This window comes from Budorcas taxicolor, chromosome 1, assembly GCF_023091745.1.
Source record: "Budorcas taxicolor isolate Tak-1 chromosome 1, Takin1.1, whole genome shotgun sequence".
Lineage (NCBI taxonomy): Eukaryota > Metazoa > Chordata > Mammalia > Artiodactyla > Bovidae > Budorcas > Budorcas taxicolor.
This window is the reverse complement of record NC_068910.1, coordinates 191,201,282-191,223,428: the sequence shown is the minus strand read 5'-3', so window position 1 is coordinate 191,223,428 and position 22,147 is coordinate 191,201,282. Positions and strand designations below refer to the sequence as shown.

Sequence of the window (22,147 nt, the reverse complement as noted above, 5' to 3'; positions counted from 1 at the left end):
GTCCTGCTTCTAGGTTGACTTTATTCTTAGGCAGATTCTTTCCGCCCAGTGGCAAGTAGGGAAGCACTAGCCAGGAGTTTACATTCTGCCTGTTTAATCTTAAGAAAGATCCTTTTTCTTCACATTCATTGGACCACCACAAGTTACATGTACACCCATTGACCAGTCACTGCCAGGGAGAAGAAATGCATGAATCGGCCAGGTCTGAGTTATATAACCAACCCTGGAGGGCAGGGGAGTGGAACCCCAAAGGAAACTCAATGTTCTATTCCACCAAGAAGCCACAGTGGAGGCTTGGCAAGCACAAATAAGAGATATCTGCTAAAGATGGAGAGTCAATAATGTTATCAGAGCTGATGAACTAAAAGATCAGAATTTTGCTTTTGGATGATTAATCTGGAAACTGGGTCCAGGATGGACTTGGGATTGTGGAAGTCTGAGGTTAGGACTAGTTAGAAGGCAACTAGAATGATCCAGGTAAAGGATATGACAGTGGAATAGAAAAAGAAAGGACTAGTACAAGAAATTATTACAGAAATTATTATGATCACTCACATCAAGGAGATATAAGGAAAAGGTATTAGGTAAAAGGAAAGTTGCCAGTTAATAAAATGTGGGAGAATGCCCTGCTCAGAATGCTAAGACCCAGTCCATCATGGAATTGTGAGATAGCCTACCCATCACTATTATGTTCTTCCTCCTCTCAGGTAAACTGCCAGTTTTAAAAATTACAGTCACTCCCCAGATCTCTTCAGACACCTTCAGATCTATTTGGAAAAACAGCAAGAAATCTAGTATTACCCATAAAAAGAAGAAAAAGGTATGCTCTTGGCTATCTATGCGAGTAGCAGCCACCAGGGGGCACTGTATGGAGCCTGGGTACTCCGTTGGGGTAGATGGTGCCGTGAGCAGCGGCGTGGGCTTCCTGAGAGCATGAGTACTTGAGTTCGAAGCCACACTCCCCTAAGCCATCGTTGCACCCTCATGGATGATAACTGCAGGACAAGCAGGAGGAGAACAGCACAGTTCTCTCACAGATTAGTGCAAACTCTGCCGCCTCTCTTTGAACTTTCCCCACCAACCCCAACACACACACACACACACACACACACAATTCTGGTTCCCGTCAGCCTACTGTGGGTCTGAAGCGGTGAATTTATCTAAATTCTTTATGAAGCTGTGCTGTGTTGCCTCTTTTTGTTGTTCAGTCAGTAAGTTGTGTCTGACTCTGTGACCCCATGGGCTACAGCACGCCAGGCTTCCCTGTCCTTCACCATCTCCCAGAGTTTGCTCAGACTCATGCCCATTGAGACGATGACGTCATCCAACTATTTCATCCTTTGACACCCCCTCTCCCTCTGCCTTCAATCTTTCCCAACATCAGGGTCTTTTCCAGTGAGTTGGCTCTTCACCTCAGATGGCCAAAATAAATATTGGGGCTTCAGCTTCAACATCAGTCCTTCCAACAAATATTCAGGGTTATTTCCTTTAGGATTGATTGGTTTGATCACCTTGCTGTCCAAGGGACTCTCAAGAGTCTTCTCTAGCACCACAGTTCAAAAGCACCAATTCTTCAGTCTTCAGCGTTCTGCCTCTTAGGGCAGGTAATGATTTACATATGCTTCCTTTCTACTGTATGAAGTTGAACTTCCTTTTTCTTTTTTTCTAATTATGATTTCCTGTTCATTTCTTCACAGGCTAAAAACTGAATACGAATGCCATGTATCCATATGGATTCTATCTATTTCCATGGACAACTAGATGTGCCTGGAAAAATATTGCTTGTAACCAAGTATCACTGTAACCAAGCCCTTTTCAAGTTCTAAAATTTGATAAGACTCTTTTATGAAAGTTCAGAATAGCGTTAGTCTTATCATGCTTATCATTTTCTAAAATGTGGGTTTCACAAACAGGTCTTAGTAAAAATAAGTGGAATTCTTCTCTGGGGCTCTTGTGCATGTGAAGTTTATAATTTGAAGGAAGTCATGATCTTTATCCAGAAAAGAAAAAAATCTTCTTTCATAAATATATCTATGGTTGGGAACAACAGGAATTTGGGAAATAATAACCACTTTCTGAAAGACAACATCTCTAACAATAGGGATCTTACCCCAAATGAGGAAACCTCCGCTTACTGAAACCTGTACCTGCATTAAAGTTTCAGACAGCTCCATGGGAAATGGAAGAGGTGTCATGGATCAATATATTGATGATAAATTGGGTTTGTTAAATTGTACATGTTGCAGGGATAAAAAGCATAGATTGGGCAATTAAAATGAAACCAAAATTCTCTGTGGAAACCTGCTGCTTTTCAGGTGACCTTGGGCAGGTCAGTTACCTTCACTGTGCCTCAGTTTCTCCTTACATAAAACACAGATAAGAAGAGCACATATTCATTTGGTGAGCACTGAATGAGGGTGACACATGTCAAGTATTTTAAGATAATACCTGTTTCATTGTATGTTTTCAAAAATTAATATTAATGACTGGTATTATTGCTGATGTTAGAATTGAGTGATTCCAGTTATTTCACTTACAACAGCTACACAAAGAAATAGGAAAAAAAAAAGGCTTAAGATCTCTTCATTTAGCACTTAGAAACTGCCATTGATTCTATGTATAATGTAACAAGTTCTGGTATGTTCCAGGCAAAAATCTAATTGTGGAGGTGAGGATGGTTATGGTAAATTATGTCCTCTCTTGAGGATCTTAGCACCTAGGAAGGAAGTCAAGATCCTCATACATTAAAAGTAAACATTAGGGCATGAGTTGAAATAGTCAGGGTAAGCAAGCCTATGGAATAGTGACAGCAACTTAACAAATCTCCAGAACTTATATATCCAATGTGTAAGATGTGTGAGGCTTCCTGATAAATTGTTTCTGCTAAAAAAAAAGAAAAATAGAACTTTTTAAAGATTTGCCACTGACATCCACTGGATGGGAGTGTAAAATCTGTGTGTTCATTTAGGTGTATTTTGACAAAAGAGTCGGACACGACTGAGCGACTGAACTGAACTGGCCGTGTCTATCAAAATGAAAAACAAACAAACAAACAAATCATAGCCTTGACTCAGGCACGCATACATTTAGGGGTCTTTTGACAATGTTTATCAAAGTGAAAAAAAACATAGCCTTGACTTAGGCATGCATACATATTTCCTTGCACGTGTCTGGGAGTATATCTATCTATAGAAATATGTATATATATATATATATATATGTATAGAAATATGCATATAGAAATATCTAAGGAAATATGTATTAAGATGTTCACAGCAGCACTATTAATTATACATTGGAAACAACTAAATGTCTCTCAACTGGTTCTCAGAGACATAAAGCACAGGAAATGTATATAGTGGAATACTGTGCAGTCATTAGGAAGAACAACGTGGATATGGAAGTGCTTATATGGAGAGATGCGTTAGTCATCCTATTAAACAAAAAGAGCAGCCTGGAGAATAGTGAATGTGAAAACTTCACATTAAAATGAACTGGAATATTATGAGTTGGCAATTTCATCTCTGGGTTTATATATCCAAAAAAATGGAAAGCAAGATCACGAAGAGATAATTGTACACCTATGTTCATAAAGTGTTAGTCATCATAATTAAATGATAGAAGCAACCCATGTATCCACTGATGGATGACTAGATAAGCAAAATGTGGTAAACACATACAATGGAATAGTATTCAGTTTTAAAAAGGAAGGAAATTCTGACACACGCTACAGCATGGATGAACCTGGAGGACTTTATGCTGTGTACCCCAGTTACAAAAAGACAAACACTGTATAATTCCAATTATGTGAAGTATGTAGATTACTCAAACTCCGAAACAGAAAGGAAAATGGTGGGTGCCAGAGGGACAAGGGCGAAATGCAGAGTTGTTTAATGGGCATGGAATACAGTTTCAGTTTGGGAAGATGAAAAAGTTCTAGAGATTGGTTGATAACGGTGTGAATGTACTTAATGCTTCTGAACTATCCACACTTAAAAATGGTTAGGATGGGGGTTTCCCTGGTGGTTCAGGGGGAAAAGAATCCACCCGCCAATGAAAGAGCCGATGGTTCGATCCCTGATCCAGGAATATCCCACATGCCGTGGAGCCACTAAGCCCATGCACCCCAACCACTGAACCTATGTTCTAGAGTCCAGGAGTCACGACTACTGAAGCCCTTGCGCCCGAGAGTCTGTGCTACATAGCAAGAGAAGCCCCTGCAATGAGAAGCCCATGCACTGCAACCAGAATAGCCCCTGCCTGCAATGAAGACCCAGCAGAGCCAAAAATAAATAAATAAATTTTAAACCTTTAGGATGGTAAACTCTATGTTATATATATTTTTAAGTTTTTAAATGAGTTGATGTGTTACATGTCTGCTAGTATATATGTAGCAATTTCTGAAGAGTCTCTTAACAGTACTTGCTTTTTTTCCCATTGGATACTCAATTTACTATTTTAAGGTTTTTATCATTTATGAGCTGTCAATTAAAAAAAAAAAAAACCTTACAATTGTTTGATGAACATCAGTAACAGCACTTTGTGGTTGTTATATGACCTGGTGCCAAAAGAGAGGAAGAAACACAATAAGTGCGACGTGTCATGATTTTTCTGGGCGGAATGAATAGTGGCGAAGAATGGTCACTAAGGACAACAAGATGAGTGAGTTTTTCCTCAGTGCAGAAGCAATGTAGGTGGAACAGGTAGAGAGATGTTCTGACCAATTTCAGAAATGTTAAAATGTGAGGGTGGAAAAAAAGACAGTCCTCGGTGTGTTTGGATGCCTGAGCTAACTAATCTGATGAGGGTCTCAGTGAGGAGTGCTTAGGAAATGACACTGGAAAAGTGGATTGGTGCTATATTGTGACAGGATTTAAGGGACCAACTGGCACATTTAGATTTTGCTGTAATGATAACGCAGAGCCGTGGAACATTTTGAGCAGGAGAGTGCTAGGGGGAAAAGGAGTATAGGAAAATTAAACAGGCACTTTAGATTGAATGCTAGAGTGGGGAGAAGAGATAGGAAGGAAGTCAGGACACAATAATCCAGGGACAGGGAGGTGAGGTTCAGACTCAACACCAACAGGTACCACTCCTTCTTAATCATCCTCTGGCCTTTCATCCAAGGTCCCTCTTTTTCTCTTTCAAACTGCCCAGTTCCCACCAACTGGGGCATTTTTATCCTCTTCTGGTTCCAGTCTTTTTTTTTTTTTTTTTAAATTATCTAGCATTTATAGTCATTATGATCAAGATTGCCGGGAGAAATATCAATAACCTCAGATATGCAGATGACACCACCCTTATGGCAGAAAGTGAAGAGGAACTAAAAAGCCTCTTGATGAAAGTGAAAGAGGAGAGTGAAAAGGTTGGCTTAAAGCTCAACATTCAGAAAACGAAGATCATGGCATCTGGTCCCATCACTTCATGGGAAATAGATGGGGAAACACAGGAAACAGTGTCAGACTCTTTGTTTTCTTGGGCTCCAAAATCACTGCAGATGGTGACTGCAGCCATGAAATTAAAAGATGCTTACTCCTTGGAAGAAAAGTTATGAGCAACCTAGATAGCATATTCAAAAGCAGAGACATTACTTTGCCGACTAAGGTCCGTCTAGAGAAGGCAATGGCACCCCACTCCAGTACTCTTGCCTGGAAAATCCCATGGATGGAGAAGCCTGGTGGGTTGCAGTCCATGGGGTTGCTAAGAGTCGGACACAACTGAGCGACTTCACTGTCACTTTTCACTTTCATGCATTGGAGAAGGAAATGGCAACCCAGGAGAACCCCAGGGACGGGGGGCCTGGTGGGCTGCCGTCTATGGGGTCGCACAGAGTCAGACACAACTGAAGCGACTTAGCAGCAGCAGTCAAGGCTATGGTTTTTCCAGTGGTCATGTATGGATGTGAGAGTTGGACTGTGAAGAAGGCTGAGCGCCGAAGAATTGATGCTTTGGAACTGTGGTGTTGGAGAAGACTCTTGAGAGTTCCTTGGACTGCAAGGAGATCCAAACAGTCCATCCTAAAGGAGATCAGCCCTGGGATTTCTTTGGAAGGAATGATGCTAAAGCTGAAACTCCAGTACTTTGGCCACCTCATGAGAAGAGTTGACTCATTGGAAAAGACTTTGATGCTGGGAGGGATTGGGGGCAGGAGGAGAAGGGCACGACAGAGGATGAGATGGCTGGATGGCATCACTGACTCAATGGATGTGAATCTGAGTGAACTCCGGGAGTTGGTGATGGACAGGGAGGCCTGGCAGTGCTGCGATTCATGGGGTCGCAAAGATTCGGACACGACTGAGCGACTGAACTGATAGTCAGATATGTGATAGCTTAATGTGAATGAAACATGTTCTGGATGGTTCATCTGGGTTTGTTTACAGACATTTTTGTCTGGTTCATGAAGTTACTGTGGTCAGATTTATATCTGCTACCACCACTACTGCTCTGTCCCTTTGCTTTCTCCATTTGCTTCCTGGCCTCCAAGGCCTCCCATCTCCCGCTGAGTTCAAACTTCACCTCTTCTATGAGGCTTTCCCTTACTCCCTCACTCCATCTGTCTTGAGGAAGGTTTCTGTCTCTGACAGCACTTAATGCACCACCCAACTAACAGCACATATGGCCAAATGTGACCCCGTGTCCATATTTGTATCGTTACACATTTAATGCCTCATTGACTCCTCTGCCAGATTTCTGAAGTTTGGTTAGCCTAGACCCAGGGGCACCAGGTCTGACACCAGGAGATGAGGGAATGATGAAACCCTCATCATTAAAATAAAAAGGGGTGCGAAGCTCTGAGTCCTAATCCTGACACAGCAGGTGGCCACCACTAGGTGGTAGTGTGGCCAAGCATCTTCCGGTCTCCGTGCCTCAGCTTCGGTATCTTTTAGATGTTATCTGCTTTGCTTGGGAAAACATAACACGACCCTGGGCTAGTAACAGAAGAACTTTAGTTTCCACTGTCACCTTCTCAGAATAGCAGAATTACTTTTCTGAATTACTATAAATTACTTTTATAAATATAGCAGAATTACTATAAATTACTTTTGGGGACTTCAGTATTCCTACACATAAAAAGTTAAACTAGATTTAAGTTTCTTAGAGCGTGGTCTCCAGGGTTCCTGGAATTCTTTCCGGGGACCAACAAGGTCAAAACTATTTACATATTTACATAACAGTATTCATAGCTCTGAGCTTCCCAGGGAGCTCAGCTGGTAAACAATCCGCCTGTAATGCAGCAGATCCCGGTTGAATCCCTGGGTGGGGAAGATCCCCTGGGGAAGGGAATGGCTACCCACTCCAGTATTCTTGCCTGGAAAATCCTATGGACAGAGAAGCCTGGCGGGCTACATACAGTCCATGGGATCTGCACAGTCGGACACGACTGAGCGACTAAGCAAGCACAGCACAGCACTCATAGCTATTTCTCTTCTTTCTCTCTTGTGAGCGTACAATATTGGTATTCTAAGGATGACTTGTAATGGATTTCTTACTGTTTTGAAGTGAATTAATATAGTCACATTTCCCCCGTTTTCTTAAAAAGGAAATACATATGTATAAGCGTGTATATGTACACATCCATCCTACACAAACAAAAGTTCTTAAATGTCCTTAAGTAATTTTTAAGTGTAAAGGGGTCCCGAGACCAAAATATTTGAGAACTGTTGAACCAGATTCCTAGCTCGTCATTCATTCACTCAACATATAACTGTCCCTCCCGAGACAGCATTTCTTAACGAAGGAGATGATCAAGAAATAGTCCCCAAAAAGAAAAAAGAAATAGTCCCCGCTCCCCCCAGGGCGTTTACATTTGAGAAGGACGAATATATCAACAAGGCAACTTCTAAAAGCGGTGACATGAAGACATAAAGCGGGACACGTGTCTCCCCCGCGCAAGGGTCGGCCCGGGGTCCCTCAGCCCGCTGAGCTGGCCGGGCGTTGGGGACGGGAGTACCGGGAACTAGGACACCGGGAGGCCGCTGGTGCCGGCGTACGGTGACGTCACTGGGCCGCGCCAGCCAATCACGGGCGCCCCCCGGTCCTAGACCCCCGCGGCGGCCCGTGGCCTGCGGGCGGCGCTGTGGCCCGTCGGACGGCCCCACGGAGCCGCCATAGCCGCCCTCCTCCCACGACCTAACGTCTCCGTCGCCGGCTCCGCGCCGCCGCTATGGCCGACGTGGAAGACGGTGAGGAACCCTGCGCCCTGTCCTCTCACTCGGGGAGCGCAGGATCCAAGTCGGGCGGCGACAAAATGTTCTCTCTCAAGAAGTGGAACGCGGTGGCCATGTGGAGCTGGGACGTGGAGTGCGATACGTGCGCCATCTGCAGGGTCCAGGTGATGGGTAAGCGCAGCAGGCGAGGCCCCGGCTGTGCTGTGGCCTTCGCAGGCCCGGCTTCGGGCGTGGGGGGAAGGACCAAGCCTTGGAGAGACCGTTCCGGGAGGAGTAGGGGCGGGATTGCCCTGCCCCGGCCCCGGGAGACCGCGGGCCACGCCCGAGCTGCCGCTGATCCGAGGGCTGAGGCCGCTGCCAGGGGCCGAGGGGTCGTTCAGCAGGCGACCTGTGCCGGGGACGGGTATTCTGGGGGAAAAGGGGGTAGCAGGCAGGACAGTTAAACAAGGTCATTTCCAGTAGTGATCGGTGTGATCACGACAATAAAAGTAGGTGATTTGACGGGAGCTGGGAGGAACCACTTCGGTTTGTGTGGCCCAGCGACTGCACCCTTTTCCGAAAGCAAACCACACAGAGGTCAAGGTCAAGGCCCTGAGTCAGCGGGTCAGTCTGATGGTTCTGGTCACACACCAAAGTGATGCTCTGGAGTCATCTTCCCCCCCCCCCAAATGGCCGCTAGTCGTGCTCTGGAGAGGCGCAGGGAAGAAGAGTGTTCCTAGCCGTCCCCTTTCTGGATTGGCTACTGTTCTGCTGGCTTTTAAACCTGTATGATTCAAGATTGGTCAGATCGCACTCGGTTGGCTTGAACTAGAAGAATGTAAACCCTTTTATTCAGAGACATGAAGCTTCATCTCTTTACTGGCCACTCCCCATCCTAGCATGCAGTTTCTTGGAGAAGGGTAGTGCCCTCAAGTCTGGCCTTTCTGGAAAGCCCTCTTTTGCAAACTTGGTACTTCTTTCTATGATATTTTTAATGAAAATATTGGACCAAGTGAAGCCTTTCAGAACAGCTTCATCTCGTTGTGTTTTATATGGTCTCGGTTTTAAGATCTTAGACGACCTTAAAAAAGAGTTGCTGTTTAAATGCACGTTATATTTTTAAATAGGGCATTTAAAACTACAGCATTTAAGAGTCTCTTAAATGTCATTTCTTGAAGGTAATTGGAGAAAACTGAGGCTTCTGTAGTTTGAAAACTTTGTGTCTTGCACTGAAAAATGAGACAGTTGGAGAAAATAACTTAAAAGTTGCTTTCCCTTCTTGAGCATTGAAAATTTAGACCTACCAGAAACAAGAGATTTCTCAATTTACTCTCTCTGTAGTATGCACTTATGTTTTTTATTCGTAGGAATTTGTTTTAAAGAGAATTTGCAACTATGGGATTCAAATATTTTTTTACTTTTTAAAAGAACTAGATTTCAGATGTGATCCACTTATTTTGTGTATCGGGTTTTTAGGTACTTAGTTTATGGGCCTGCAATACAGCCCCCTTGCCCTAACCCTTTCTTGAAAGCTAGAATCATAACTTCCAGTTTGTGGGATTTTTTTTCTTTTTTAGTTTAAAATAATTTTCCTAAAAGAGCATCTTATTTTTCTCCCCAAAGAAAAATTTTAAATTAGTAGGTAGAAATGCAAAATATAAAATAATGGTTGAAAGTTTGCAAGAAATAAACTTTACTGGGATATTTAAGGTAAGTCAAAGTATGGGCTATAAATGACTCACTTCTCACATTAACTTTCTAATTATAACAAGTATTTGCTACTGTGGATTGATGTTTCATATTTACAACAGCTGTACTTTGGGTTCAGAAAAGTATTCTGGGCTAGACCTCTGTATTGTGTTTATGAGGTGTTAAAATCCATTTGGTGGTCAGGTGACAGCAGAAGGAAGTTTGTTTTCTGGCATCATTCTAAAAGGTGTTACTGTACTCCTTAGAAATGCGCTGTTTTAGATATTAAGAACATCATCAAAAGAAAATGTTTTATCTGAAACTTTAGTAATTTTTATCTGTTCAGGTCAGTTGTTGATAGTGAATCTAAATCAAAGCCGTAGGCATAATTCAGAGACTTCTAGATTCTATAAAAAGCCCACTTAATCCCGTGTCCTTGATATTTGAATTCATCTCATACACCTAAATGATTTGTTATAACTTCTTGATCTAAGAATTGCCCGTCAGCCCATTCTAATGTGGTTAACACACTCTTCCTTGGTTTCCACTCTGCTGACTTTATTGGGAAAGGAGCCGCTAGCAAGCACCCGTGAGGAAGAGGGGACGAGGTTTGCTTGTACTGTCAAGGGATAAAGAGCCAGAGTAACCTTCCACAGCTATCTGTTAACTTGGACGTTTGACATAACCTTCTGGAGCCTTGTTTTCCTAACTTGTAAAAGAGACAGTTGGGATCGTGAACTCCAATTCTGTGACTACACAGAACCAGAAGCATGTCTTCCCCCTTATATCATGATCCTTGCGATATTTAACTGTTTACCTATCCACTTTCCCATTTACTGGTGAGACCAGGGACCCAGACTTGGTCATTTTGGCGGCCCCCAGGCATTACTCTTTGCACAGGGTAGGTACTCAGTAACTGAAATTGAAGAAAGCCTCAGGAGGCAGTGGTTGTTTTTAATCCACACTGAAGAGGCCAGGGTGGTGTGTTTTTTTTAAGGGTAAGAGCATGCAGAGAGGAGCAAACAAATGCCTGAGCATAATCCGGTGTAAGAAAAGAAGTAGGCTTTAACTCTATCCTGTTTCTATTTTTATAGAATTTTTCTCTAATTTATATTAAAATCTATTTTTTTTTTCTGTTAGTTTGAACTTCCTTTCACCCAAATTTGACTGCTTTCAGCTAGTGAATGAGTCCATTTCTTTGGTTCCTAAAATATTCTATATTACGTTCTTCAAGCAAATGGTAGTACAGACTGAATTTTGAAAAGTTCTAGTATATCCTTTTGGTTCCCATTCCTCATGTTTACTCCTAGGTAATTTATTAAAATACTTTACCGTTGTTGGGTAAATGCTTTGGGCTCAGATTATTTGTAAAGGGAGCATTTCCTTAAAAAGAAAAAATAAGAGAGAGAACCTAATATTTAGGGTTTTTTTTAATTTAATTTTTATGTAGGTTATACAGTCACAACTTAAAAACTTGAGAAAGTGTGCAGTGAAAACCCCTTCCCATTCCATCTCCTCCCAGGTGAACTTTATTATTAGTTTCTTGACTATTCTTCTAGAGTTTCTATATATATGTAAGCAAATACCAATATATATTTGTGGCTTATTTTAAAGGATGTCTTGAAAATAAACTGTGCATAAAATTGATCTCTGTGCATGTGCCCAGGGAGTAATATAGTGGAATATAGCATATTTTTCTCTAGTGGTTACATCCACTGTCAGGACATCTTTTAATCAGCGCTTGTGAAAATAGAGGGTCAGTAGCCCTTGTGAAATTGCTCCTGGTCATAAGTAAATTAGTAGAGTGCCTTGTACTTTATTCGTCTTTAAGCAGTTATGTTCAGATGAGAAATTAATAGTGTGAGTCTTGTAATCTACACCTCTAACCCTTTGGGCCTTTTATTTGACTTTGAAGTGTATGGGGTTTTAAAAATTGCATTCTGAGCATCAGAATGAGAATTGCTATTTGTTTACTTTTAGATGCCTGTCTTAGATGTCAAGCTGAAAACAAACAAGAGGATTGTGTTGGTATGTTGTAATTTTGTTCTCCTGCTTTTTCAACTGAAGGTTTTCTCTCAGTGGGGATGTTTGAATTTGCAGTTAAGATTGGCTTTATCAATACACAAAAATAAACTGTAAAGCAGCGATTCATTATTAATATAAAATGTGTTGGTTCTCAAAGGGTCTTAATGGAATTATCTGTAAGTCCTTTAATTGCTTGTAATTCTAAAGAATTGATTATATATTGTAGACATGGGCATGGTAAATGTTTTAATAATCAAAAAAGAAATATATTCTATTAAGAAAAAAATAAAATAAGGAATTTGCCAAAACATCCTTTAAATTTTGAGTATGTTACAGGTTAGTTTTGGTCAATCAGGATTTTATTCTAACAAAGCATTTCAGTTTTCAGTAGTCTTTTATGATCCAGTATTTAACTTTTCTACTAAAGGTGAAAGCAATTCTAAATCTCCAGATTCCTTTGTATGTAGTTTATAGATAGAAATCTGTTAAATTTTATTTACATGTGGTACTACAATAGTTGTCTTGGAAAAAAAAAGTTGTCAGGTTAAATATTGTAAGCAACTCAGATTTTTATGCCCTAGCTCTTGAGGTCATCACTTCTAAGATTGCTATATAAAACTATATAAAGATTTTCCTGGAATGAAAGGTTAACTTTGTACTTTTGTGTATGTGGTTTACATACAGCTTCTGAATGATTCATGTAGTTTTAATCAAATCCTGTTTCTTTCTTCTGAAAGACTTAAAATGAGCCCCGCTAGCTTCCAACCCCTACAACCAATTTTCATTGAAAGGTTTTTTTTTTTTTTTCATTGTTATATAGCTAAGTTGGTCAAGGAAGGGACAAATGAAGTCTATGTCTGAGGTTGTATTCCGTATTATGGGTGATTTCCCTTGATTTAAATTTTTTCTTTGATGCTGTTTTAAAAATATTAATTTAATTGAGAATTGTGAGGGGTAGGCCAGCTTTCTTTGATCATAGAGAGGCCCTTCTTTTCTTGAAATAGCCCTGTCTTTCAAAGCCAACCACTTTGAAAATTCCATTCTGTTTGTCACATGAGGAACTGCACTGCCTATGAATGACTTAACACAGATCATCACCACTTCCAGAAAACAGTTCAGAGGTACCACTAATAATGTTTTTTAGAAGCATGCCACCTATTTATGATAGCCTTCTATGAGCTGAAAACATTTAAAACTCATTGTCTTGGTAGATAAAACTCAGGAGGGTCTTCCCTGGTGGCTCAGTGGTAAGAAATCCCCCTGCCAGTGCAGAAGACGGTGTTTGATCCCTGGTCCGGCAGGATCCCACATGCCCTGGAGCAACTGAGCCCACGTGCCACAACTACTGAGCCCGTGCTCTGGAGCCTGGGAACCGCAGATACTGAAGCCCGAACACCCAGAGCCCGTGCTCTGTAACAAGAGAAGCCATGCCAATGAGAAGCCCATGCATTGCGACGAGAGAGTAGCCTTTGCTCGACACAATTAGAGAAAAAGCCCAAGCAGCAACAAAGACCCAGCACAACCAAAAATAAAGAAAGAAAATTTAAAAATCAGGAGGACATCTTTCAATAAACTAACTTAAAGGCCCCAAAGGTTTCCAAGGTCAATGCACGAGTGGAGTGGTTTGGGATCTGAGGAAGACTCGTCTTCTGGGCTTCCCTGGTGGTGCTAGTAAAGAACCTGCCTGCCAGTGCAGGAGGCACAAGAGATGTGGGTTCCATCCCTGAGTCTGAAAGATCCCTTGGGATAAGGGCCTGGAAATACACTCCACTATTCTTGCCTGGAGAATCCCATGGACAGAGGAACCTGGCAGGCTACAGTCCATAGCAAGGAGTCAAATACAAGTGAGCCGACTTAGTACACACACACAGGTCTTTTAACCTCCCAACGTGAGAAAGACTGACAGCATGTGGAGCCACGTAGGAGTGGGAAGCCACCACAGCATCCTCGGATTCCAACAGTCATGTCAGGTTTCCAAGCATGGTGCCCTACCTCATTTTTTTCTTTTTTCATTTGGCTATACCGGGTCTTAGTTGTGGCATGCGGAAGCTAGTTCGCTGACCAGGGATTGAACCCCAGGCCCCCTACATTGAGAGCGCAGAGTCTTAGCCCCTGGACCACCAGGGAAGTCCCCTTACCTCATTTTTAAAGTATAATTTCTATATGTAAGGTTCTTTTTCTTTATGACTAAAAAAATTTATTTTGGCCAGTTAACCATCCTTAAGATTATGAACCATAATTATTATATAACAAAATAGAACTGTGCGTTCAGTAAGTTAAATTGAAATATGTAATGTCAGATATTCTTTTTTTTTTCCCAGTGGTCTGGGGAGAATGTAATCATTCCTTCCACAACTGCTGCATGTCCTTGTGGGTGAAACAGAACAATCGCTGCCCTCTCTGCCAGCAGGACTGGGTGGTCCAGAGAATCGGGAAGTGAGAGCAACCGAAGGTGCCCTTCATGCAGTCAGTTGTTCAGAGTCCTGGTGGATCTTGTTATCAAGTGCCCTACAGTGGCTAGAACTCTCCAGGGGACTAATTCTTCGAATAGGAGATGGATCTGTGGTCTTTTGGGACTCATCAAAGGCATGGTTTAGCCTTTTTCAGTTTTATTTTCAGAAATTCTCTACAATTAAGATAATTTATTAAGGATGGTCTTTCCTACCTCTGTAGTATGTGTCTGACACACTGCTTAGAAGTGCTGTAAAGGAGAGGACTATAAATTGAACAACCTTCATAATTGACTTACCGATATCCAAGGAGTTATTGAAGTGGTTCCGTTCAGAAGAGAATTTTTTGCATGCTTATGGTTGATCAGTTTTTTAAAAAGACAATGTTATAGTAACAAATAAAGTACAGTTTAAAACCCAGTTCTTATCCTTAATGTGTTCCTAATATTTATTTTTGGCAGGGGGGAGGATAATTAATGAAATTTTTATTTGATATAATTTTAAGTTTGGACCAGGGAACAGGGTAAATAAAATTTAACTTTTGGGTATATGGGATTTCGAGTGTCTTTATAATCCTCTCTCTCGACACATCAAGAAAACCTAGATCTGCACTCACCTAGTGAGTGGTAAAGGACAGAAGTCTTTTCAGCTTCTGGTTGTATTGTGTTATAATTTAACTGTGTTTTAGGTGGAATGTTAACAAGGGGAAAATGTTTACCATTGTCACATTGGGTCAAGAAGTTAACTTTACCACATGATGTTTTAATAAATGGTTTATTCTGTTTACCTCATTTGAATTGTCATTATTGCAAGTTTATGCTCAACTTTCAACTTAAACTAATTTGGCAAGTGAATGCTTTTGGTTAATTTGAAAAAATATTCATTTGCTCTTTCTTTGGTAATAATAAAATTATTAATAACTTTATTACCTGCAAACATAAGTGTAAGAAAATACTTAAATTTTGTCAAGTCAGTTCACATTCAATGGAAATATCTTAGGACAATTTAGGAACCACAAGTTCATTTTGAATTTTTTTATAACATAGGCTATTGCTATGCATTTAGCAACTAAAATCTTGAAATCTTAACCATTCACTTCTGTAGTTGTGGAGTTGCCAGTCTGATTCTGTATCTAAGGAATATGGATACATAAAAGAATATTAAAAGTATAATAATTAAAAATTAGAATTCTGTATGCTTTCAACTTACCTACTATGTATTAATTAGATTTCTTGTAAATTTTGCTTTATTATTTTTTTCACAATTAGCTACTGAAAGAATTACAGTATACAACTATGTTTGGACTTTTTAAATGTTTGGACCAATTGAATGTGTTTCTTGTTGTGCAATAAGCTATTTTAGCCTCTCTTTGACCTTCTTAAAAGGTGGTGTCTATAAAATGTGAACCAAATATTTGGCTCTGCAGTGAAGAGAGAAATAGTAAGAATGTTATTTCAGTCCGTATGAAATGTATGTATGTGAATGTATGTAAATGAAATCTGGAGAATGGTGGTAATAAGTTGATTTTCCACACAGCAAAACCTCAGGCCCACCTCCTAACAAAGCTCTGTTTCTATTACACATCACCATCTGAGGGTAGAAGAGGAGGAGGGACTGGGACAATACAGCCCTGATCCTACCCATCTGGGGTGATATCAGCTCATCTGCATAGCCTTCTGAAAGTTGAATATACATTGTTTCATCAGAAAGGACACACTGTGACATGAGTTCCAGTGCAAAAGTTAAGCATTGAACAGGTTTTTCTTTCCATTTGGTTAAACAATGTTGAATTTTACCTCACAAGTGTATTGGAAACACATCTGTGATCTTGGGCTATTTAATTTTCTCTCTCTGCAAGTTGTATTCTTGTATTACAGCTGACATCTAAGTAGATATCCTCCTACCAAGCCCATTACTTGCTTTTTAATAAAATATGTCCTCTTAACTCTCCTGCAGTAAACTAACGTAAATATCTCCACACATAATTAAAATGTATATAATAATAATTGAATTGTAATATAAAATAGAAATGAAAAGATAATTCATTTCTTTTTCAGTATGTAAATTCTTAGACACAATTACACCAGAAGATATAATGAAGTAGGCTGATGAAAGTGTGTGTGTGTGTGTGTGTAATCACTGCAGGAAGACAGCAACAATATAGACTGCTGTGACCCAGAAAGGTGAGGAGCTTTTCCATTGATAAGACGTTTTCCTCCCAAAATGATGGATTGTGCTAGTAAAGTTTTGAACAAAACAAATGTACAATCTTGATTTACATTTTAATTGCATATTTGGTAACTTCAATGGATTCTAAAGCTAGGCAGAACTGTGCTTTGTGTTTACATGTAGAAAGAAATCAGGTTCTAGCCACAGATAATCATAGATTTTTCAACTACATGAGTGGACATTTGAAAGTCATGTAGGATGTTGAACTATGTTTCTTCCTGTGAGACTATACATTACAAGATATCACACTTCCCTAGCCTCCACTCACCAAACACCAGTGGTGCTATCCAAAGAAAACATTTCCAAAACATCCCCTTTAGAGGTAGCATTGGCTGTTTGGGGGGACACTGGTTTCAGTGCTTGTACCGGCAATTGCAATGTATACTTTGCTGCCACTATTTTGGAGAAACATGCGAATAGGACACAGAAAATATATTGTTTTAAATATATAGGGTTCAGAATCTTGAATAGCTGCTATTCTAAATAGTCCATAGAGCCAGATCTTACTGATCCGTGCCCTCTTCTCTAAAGGTGTGAACCAGTATTAAGTTAGTGTGCGATACCTTGGATATATGTGATGGTGAATATTCACGTTAGGCTTAAAGAATAAGCCTTAATTTATTTTATTTAAATGAAGCTAATATAGAAAGCTTTTAGGATCAGAAAAAAGTGTTTTAAGTGTTCCTTTAGAAGTTTAGTAGACATCTGATAAGAAAGGAAATATTAAAACAATGCTTTGTTGCTTTTTTAGAATATTGCCAAGGGCTATCTTTGAGTGATGCTCTGAAAAGAAAGAAAAATTCCATGTTTACTCTAGTGAGTCCTTATTTAAAAAATTTTTTCTGATTTGGATGTAAGGAAAATTAGAATTAAATACAAATAAATGTAAGTTATTTCTATATTGGATGTTTGAATGGTGTAACAAAAAACATGAGAAATGCTTACATAATGGTTCCTTTTTAGCCATCTTTACGTCATTCCATTTCTACCATGGTCAGGTTTTGTTCAACAAAATACGTCTTGCAGAAAAAGTAGTTTCTCTACGTTTTGATATTGAGTTTAAAGCCTGAGAGCTGAAACTCTAGTGCCAGAATACCTGGATTTGCATCCCATTGCCAACATTTTCTTGTGTGACCTTGAACAAGTTACTTCTCTCTTTACCTAAGTTTCCTCATGTATAATGTAGATGACAATAACAATACCTCCCTTACCAGATCGTTTGGAGGACTGAAGACCAAATGTATTAATACAAACGTAAAACCAAAAACAGCTTCTAGTGCATGGTAAGTGCTACTGTTACTTCATTTTGGTGATTTCTGGAAGATGCTTTAACAGAAGTGGAACTTTAAAATATAATGTGCTTTTAGTTATGGGGTAAAACATTCCTAACTGTTCTGAATAAAAGTATTGTGAGGAAAACTTGTTATAAACAGATTTCTTGTAGCTCTGTGAGCTTTTGTGGAGGATGATAATGAGACCTTCATGACTCGCCTGTTACATTTTTTTCTAATCATTCACATCAACAAGATTTCTAGATTTTATATTAAGAAAAAGTTTTGTAAATGTTGAGCTCTCTTTAATTTTAGGTTTCCCATCTTAGTAGAAATATTTCATCAGACCTTGCAGATATGAATACAGCAGTACATTTAAAATTTTTTATTGAAGTACAGTTGAATTACAATGTTGTGTTAATTTCTGCTGTACAGCAAAGTGATTCAGTTTTGTGTATGAAAGTAGTAGTCACTCAGTTATGTCAGACTCTTTGCAACCCCATGGATTGTAGCCCACCAGGCACCACTGTCCTTGGAATTCTCCAGGCAAAAATAATGGAGTGGGTTGCCATTCCCTTCTCCAGGGGTTATTCCCAACCTAAGGCAATGGCAACCCACTCCAGTACTCTTGCCTGGAAAATCCCATAGACGGAGGAGCCTGGTAGGCTGCCGTCCATGGGGTTGCTAAGAGTCTGGACACGACTGAGCGACTTCACTTTCACTTTTCACTTTCATGCATTGGAGAAGGAAATGGCAGCCTACTCCAGTGTTCTTGCCTGGAGAATCCCAGGGATGGCGGAATCTGGTGGGCTGCCGTCTATCAGGCCGCACAGAGTCGGACACGACTGAAGTGACTTAGTAGTAGTAGTAGTAGGGATCAAACTCAGGTTTCCTGCGTTGCAGGCAGATTCTTTACCTCTGAGCCACCAGGGAAGCCCATATAAAGTTCCCTGTGATACATAGGACCTTGTTGTTTATCTATTCTATGTTTAATAGTTTGCATCTGCTAATCCCAAACTCCCAGTTCATCCCTCCCTCCCCACACCTCCCCCTTGGCAACCACAAATGTGTTCTCTGTCATCAAGCAGTACATTTTTCAACCACTTGATTTGGGGCGTATCCACACATTTAGAAAAATCTATCTTTTTTGATTGCTCTCAGTTTTTATCTTCCTAGATTTTCTAGAAATAAGCTTTATGATCAATCTGATACATTCTCTTGCCCATGCATTTGATAAACCTGAGTCAGCAGTTGGAACTCAAGCTGCTTTTCCTAGGTTGGCTGAAAACAAGCTTTCCTCAGTGGCTGTAGCTGCCATGCAGCATAGTAGTAAGACTGCCTGTTTTGAAACCACTCAGCCACTCAGCCTGGCTTGGAATCACAGCTGCATCTGTGTGATATTGCACAAAGTCCTTAACTTCTTTGTGCCTATTTCCTCACCTAAAATGGAATAACAATATTATCTACCTCGTAGAGCTGCTATGAAGATTAAATGAATTTGTGCATGTTATCACCAACCTAGATAGCATATTGAAAAGCAGAGTCATTACTTTGCCAACAAAGGCCCGTCTAGTCAAGGCTATGGTTTTTCCAGTGGTCATGTATGGATGTGAGAGTTGGACTATAAAGAGAGCTGAGTGCTGAAGAACTGATGCTTTTGAACTGTGGTGTTGGAGAAGACTCTTGAGAGTCCCTTGGACTGCAAGGAGATCCAACCAGTCCATTCTGAAGGAGATCAGCCCTGGGATTTCTTTGGAAGGAATGATGCTAAAGCTGAAGCTCCAGTACTTTGGCCACCTCATGCAAAGAGTTGACTCATTGGAAAAGACTGATGCTGGGAGGGATTGGGGGCAGGAGGAGACGGGGACGACAGGATGAGATGGCTGGGTGGCATCACCGACTTGATGAACGTGAGTTTGAGTGAACTCCAGGAGATGGTGATGGTCAGAGAGGCCTGGCGTGCTGCAATTCATGAGGTCGCAAGAGTCGGACACGACTGAGCAACTGAACTGAACAGAACTGAATTGCCTAGAACAATGCCTGAAACAGAGTACGCACTCAATAAATGGTAGCCATCATTGTATTGGATTGGCCAAAAGGTTCCTTCTGATTTTTCTGCAAGATGTTATGAAAAACCTGAAGGAAATTTTAGCCAACCCAGTAGATCACTACTGCCATTGCCGATCTCTGCTTTAATTAGAGAATGGCCTTTCAGAAAGGTTTATTGTTTGCTTCTTATAAGAATCCTGATGTTTGTGTGTCCCTAAAGGCTATGGTTTTTCCTGTGGTCATGTATGGATGTGAGAGTTGGACTGTGAAGAGGACTGAGCGCCGAAGAATTGATGCTTTTGAACTGTGGTGTTGGAGAAGACTCTTGAGAGTGAGTCCCTTGGACTGCAGGGAGATCCAACCAGTCCATTCTGAAGAAGATCAACCCTGGGATTTCTTTGGAAGGAATGATGCTAAAGCTGAAGCTCCAGTACTTTGGCCACCTCATGCGAAGAGTTGACTCATTGGAAAAGACTCTGATGCTGGGAGGGATTGGGGGCAGGAGGAGAAGGGGACGACAGAGGATGAGATGGCAGGATGGCATCATGGACTCGATGGACGTGAGTCTGAGTGAACTCCGGGAGTTGGTGATGGACAGGGAGGCCTGGCGTGCTGCGATTCATGGGGTTGCAAAGAGTCGGACACGACTGAGCAACTGAACTGATACTGACAATGTGTAAAGAACTGTCAACGTGGGTTTTTAGAAGGATGGTTTTCAACCTTTATTTTTTAACTGCCTCTACACATCTGAAAAGCACATTTCATCAGTAACAATGGGATCTCCCAGAAAGATTCTCAAAATAGGATGTGTGTAGCAGAGGGGCAGGGAGGCGAATTAGGAAAAACTACCCAGATGACAATCTTAGGTAAAAGTTTTAGAACTGGGACTTCCCTGGTTGTCCAGTGTTAAGACTCTGAGCTTCCAATCTGAGGGGCCTGAGTGTCATCCCTGGTTGAGAAACTAAGATCCCACATGCTACTTACTCACCTCGGCCAAGAAAAAAAAAAAGGAACTATTTTAGCACAGATGAAATGTTTTATGCCAGTTGAATTTTATCCTAGCCTGTAAGAAGATGCCTACTGTCTTAACTTATTGGGACTTACAAAGAAAATATAACTAAATTCTTTATACCAAAATTTTAGTGTAATAGAATAATCATAATTCTTGCCAGACCACCAGGGATGTGACTTTATAAATCCAAATAATACATAGCATAAAACAAGCTTTGTGTGGTTGTTATAATAGCAATTCTTAGACATTTATTGTACATTAAACCCTACAATACTAACCCCTACTCTGCAATTTCTCTACTTTTATAAAGAGTTATATATAACATTGTAAATGTGTGTGCATACTCAGTCATGTCCAACTGTTTTCGACCCCATGGACTGTAGCCCGCCAGGCTCCTCTGTCCATGGAATTTTCCAGGCAAGAATACTGGAATGGGTTGCCATTTCCTCCTCCAGGGGATCTTCCCGACCCAGCCTCTTGCATCTCCTGCATTGGCAGGCAGATTCTTTACCACTGTGCCACTTGGGAATAACATTACATATTTATAATAAAATTTTATTATTTATTGCTTGCCATACCAATAGAAGGAATTTAAATACAAATAAGTTTTCTCTCTTCAGAGGTGGCACGTCTGTTGGGGAATGTTAGATTTACAACAGCATTGTGGAGTAGAATGTAATGTACCTTCTAAGAGACACTCAGTGCTCTAGGAATTAGAAGGGACAGGACACAGTCTCTCGCAACATATACAGTACAGTCAGCTATGCATATCTGCGGCTCCTACATCCAGGATTCAACGAACCAGGTCAAAAGTATTCTCAAAAAAAACAAAAAGTTACAGAAAGCTCCAAAAAATGATACAGAGAAGATTAGTATGGCCCCTGAGCAAGAATGACATGCCAATACATGAAGCAGTCTATAGTTTTCAGTCACCAAAAAAAAAAAAAAATCTCCCAAAAGACATCGCCTTTGGTTCTATCAACACTCCACACACCTTCATATTTGCCTGGTAGTATCCTTCTATGTAAGGTAAGGGGAGAAGGAGGGCCTTCCCATGGACAAATCAGACTCCCTTAAGGAAGAAAACATGTGAAATCATTTCTTTCTTGAAGGGTATAGATCTGTGTGGTTTAGTAGTGTCGTTACTACAGTCATCAAGACAGTATGATACTAGCACAAAAATAGAAATATGGAACAAGATAGAAATTCCAGAGATAAATCCACGCACCTATGGTCACCTTATTTTTGACAAGGAGGCAAAAATATAGAATGCAG

General features: G+C 40.6%; 1 protein-coding gene and 1 pseudogene across 1 annotated transcript; both read left to right on the top strand.

Annotated features, from left to right (window-relative positions):
• Positions 1-8,096: 8,096 nt before the first annotated feature.
• RNF7 (ring finger protein 7) lies at positions 8,097-14,731 on the top strand. The gene is made up of 3 exons (XM_052641073.1): positions 8,097-8,339; positions 11,817-11,864; positions 14,183-14,731. Exons 1-3 carry the CDS (start codon positions 8,165-8,167, stop codon positions 14,299-14,301), a joined length of 342 nt encoding a protein of 113 aa, XP_052497033.1. The 5' UTR covers positions 8,097-8,164; the 3' UTR covers positions 14,302-14,731.
• A 6,991-nt stretch (positions 14,732-21,722) lies between these two features.
• On the top strand, positions 21,723-21,798 carry LOC128058201 (uncharacterized; annotated as a pseudogene).
• The last annotated feature ends 349 nt before the right edge of the window (positions 21,799-22,147 follow it).

Coding starts and splice junctions, on each gene's coding strand:
- RNF7 (XM_052641073.1), top strand. CDS start 8,165: ATGGCCGACGTGGAAGACGGTGAGGAACCCTGCGCCCTGTCCTCTCAC. Junction 8,340..11,816: donor CTGCAGGGTCCAGGTGATGG/GTAAGCGCAGCA, acceptor GTTTACTTTTAG/ATGCCTGTCTTAGATGTCAA. Junction 11,865..14,182: donor CAAACAAGAGGATTGTGTTG/GTATGTTGTAAT, acceptor TTTTTTTCCCAG/TGGTCTGGGGAGAATGTAAT.